The following is a 2,542-nucleotide window of genomic DNA, read 5'->3' as shown; positions in this document are numbered from 1 at the left end:
TCACACTAAGCATGCTTGTAGCGACAGTGGAGAGGAAAAACTCCCTTTGAACAGAAAGAACAAAGATGGCCGACCCGTTTTTCGGTGCCGTTGACTATCAGAGCATCCTGTTAAAGAACCGTCTGGGTCCAGAAGGAAACCCGTCCTGGTTGGCTGAACTCTGACCCTCCAGACATTCCATCACATTGTAATTATCGCCATAGCAACCGGGGGTTAGAACCTCCCAGTCAGGATCAGTTTGGTCAGATTATTGAGAACCGATCAGAAGGTTCTCCTCAGTAGCTTCATCTGGTCTCTCCCTGATTGGCTGTGACTCCATCCTGGAGAGAAATATCAGCTGATAGATTAGAGATTCTAGATGTTGGAGCTTTTTCAGTGTTTGGTCTTGTTTCTCTGCTGTAGATCTGGGCTCAGCTTCTATTGAGACTAAGTGGATTTTCTGTCTTTCTGAAATGAAAACTGGATCTTTCTTTCCCAGTCAGATCCACCGGTGGAGCTAGCTTAGCTAGCTTTGCTAACATAGAAAGTGTTTATAGATCACAGCTTCTATGTTCCTTTTCTATGTCTATGTTTTCCATAGAAGTTCTGACCCAGTCAGGATGTTCTCTTTGGTTCTGGAAACTGAATCTGATGAAATGTCCTAAATTAAACAGAATCGTGATCAGAACTGAACCAGAACCAGGTTCTGGTTCTGGTTCAGGTTCTGGTTCAGTTCTGGTTCTGACCCGTCTCTCCTGTCTTGCAGCTGGACATCATGAGTCTGGGCGGCACTGACCTCTCTGAGCTGCTGGTTCTGTGGGAGGAGCTTAACCGGACCTCCAACCAGTCTCAGGTGGAGCTGGTGGTGTGTTCGGGTGCCGTCGGACACGCCGCTCTCCTCCACGTTCTGTCAGTCTTCTACATCTTCATCTTCCTGGCTGGTCTGGCCTCCAACGTCCTGATGATCTGGGTGAGCCTGCGGCGCGGCGGCGCCCGGTCCGAGTCCCGGCCGTACCTGCTGAACCTGGCGGCGGCGGACCTGTGCGTGGTTCTGACCCTGCCCTTCTGGGTGGCGTCTCTGCTGCAAGGCGGGCTCTGGCCGTTCGGGGCGGCGCTCTGTAAGGCGACCCATCTGATGTTCGGCGCCGGCCTGCTCAGCAGCATCCTCTTCCTCGCCTGCCTCGGCGTGGACGCCTACCTGTCCGTCACGCTGCTCGCCGGCGCCCCCAGCGGCCGCAGGAGGAAGCTGATGCGGCGGCTGAGCTGTGCGTTGCTCTGGCTCCTGGCGTTGGCGGCCTCCATCCCTGAAGCCTACTTCCTGCAGGCGGTGCGGTCCCCCCACCGTGGCGGCGCCGTGTGTCGACCCGTCTTCCCGTCGGAGAACCCCAGGGACGGGATGGTGGGGGTCCAGGTGAGCTTTCTGGTGCTGGGCTTCGTCGTCCCCGCCCCCATTATCACCGGCTCCTACCTCCTGCTGGCGGCGGGCCTCCCTCCGGGCTCGGATCAGACGCGGCGCCTCATCCGGTCCTACGTGGTGGCGTTGGCGGCGTGCTGGCTGCCGTTCCACACCGTCCTGCTGCTGGACACCCTGGCGCTGCTGGACGCGCTGTCCTTCAGCTGTCGGCTGGAGAGCTTCCTGTTGGCGGCGCTGCCCCTGACGCAGTGCTGCTCGCTGCTGCACTGCGTCCTCAACCCCGTCCTCTACTGCTTCCTGCACAGGAGCCGCCGCCATGACCTCATGGAAGCCTTCGTCTTCCAGTACTCTACCAGAACCGGGCTGGTCCGGCTGATGGACGCCTCCCAGGCCTCAGATGCCTCTGCAGACCAGAACCGGCCGGTCCGATCCGCTCTGCAGGACGGCGCTGGAGCAGATCTATGAACTCTGGTCGTTTTGGACCTTCTGGTTCTGATGGCTGTGATCCGGAACCAGGAGGTCCAGCGTCAGGAACACCAGAAACTGGAGTCAACTGGACTTCACTGAGATGAAGATGTTTCGCCGCCGATCCGGGTCTGTGTCCTTCTGCCTCCATTTTAATTCTGTTGGTGGTTTCCACCATCCGGACATCTGAAGGTCAGAGAACCTGACAGAGATCCAGAACAGACCTCAAGGTTCTGCAGAACCGGTCCAGGTCCGGTCTGTTTGGATTCTGCTGTCCTTTATCTGGTGACCAATCCATATTTTAACCACTTTAGATTCTGTTCATATTTCAGCCTTTTTAACTTGAAATGTCTGATATTTAATGCATGGAACACCTTCCCTGATTAGAGAACATCATTAAAATTAATCAGAATGAGAGAAAATGTTTCATTTTCTGTTGAATGTGAGAGAAATGTCCTTAAAAAAGAAAGAAGTAAAAAGATTGGCGCTTTGATCCACTGAACAATAAAATAAATGCTTCATTCCCCTCGTGAATGGTCAGCCATTTTGCTTTTTAACAGTGAGAAGGAACCAGGGAAAGATTCCCGGATCCAAACATGTGTCCTCTAATGCTTCGTTCAGACCGCAAGCAGCAAAGGCAGCAGGAGCAACTGGTTTACGAGCTAAGTCAATGGTTGACGCACA

At 54.3% G+C, this 2,542-nt stretch overlaps 1 protein-coding gene across 1 annotated transcript in view; it reads left to right on the top strand.

The window, feature by feature from the left end:
* LOC107102199 (atypical chemokine receptor 3-like) overlaps positions 1 to 2,372 on the top strand; it is a 3,780-nt gene extending 1,408 nt beyond the window's left edge. Inside the window, exon 2 of the mRNA XM_015401407.1 lies at positions 746 to 2,372. Coding sequence (XP_015256893.1) covers positions 755 to 1,858 — 1,104 coding nt within the window. The 5' untranslated portion in view covers positions 746 to 754 and the 3' untranslated portion in view covers positions 1,859 to 2,372. The remainder of the gene's footprint in view (positions 1 to 745) is intronic.
* Positions 2,373 to 2,542: the final 170 nt, after the last annotated feature.

The sequence above is a fragment of the Cyprinodon variegatus genome, unplaced genomic scaffold (assembly GCF_000732505.1).
Source record: "Cyprinodon variegatus isolate N-32 unplaced genomic scaffold, C_variegatus-1.0 Scaffold1216, whole genome shotgun sequence".
Classification (NCBI taxonomy): domain Eukaryota; kingdom Metazoa; phylum Chordata; class Actinopteri; order Cyprinodontiformes; family Cyprinodontidae; genus Cyprinodon; species Cyprinodon variegatus.
Note: the sequence above shows the minus strand (reverse complement) of the source record. Positions and strands in the feature narration are given on the sequence as shown.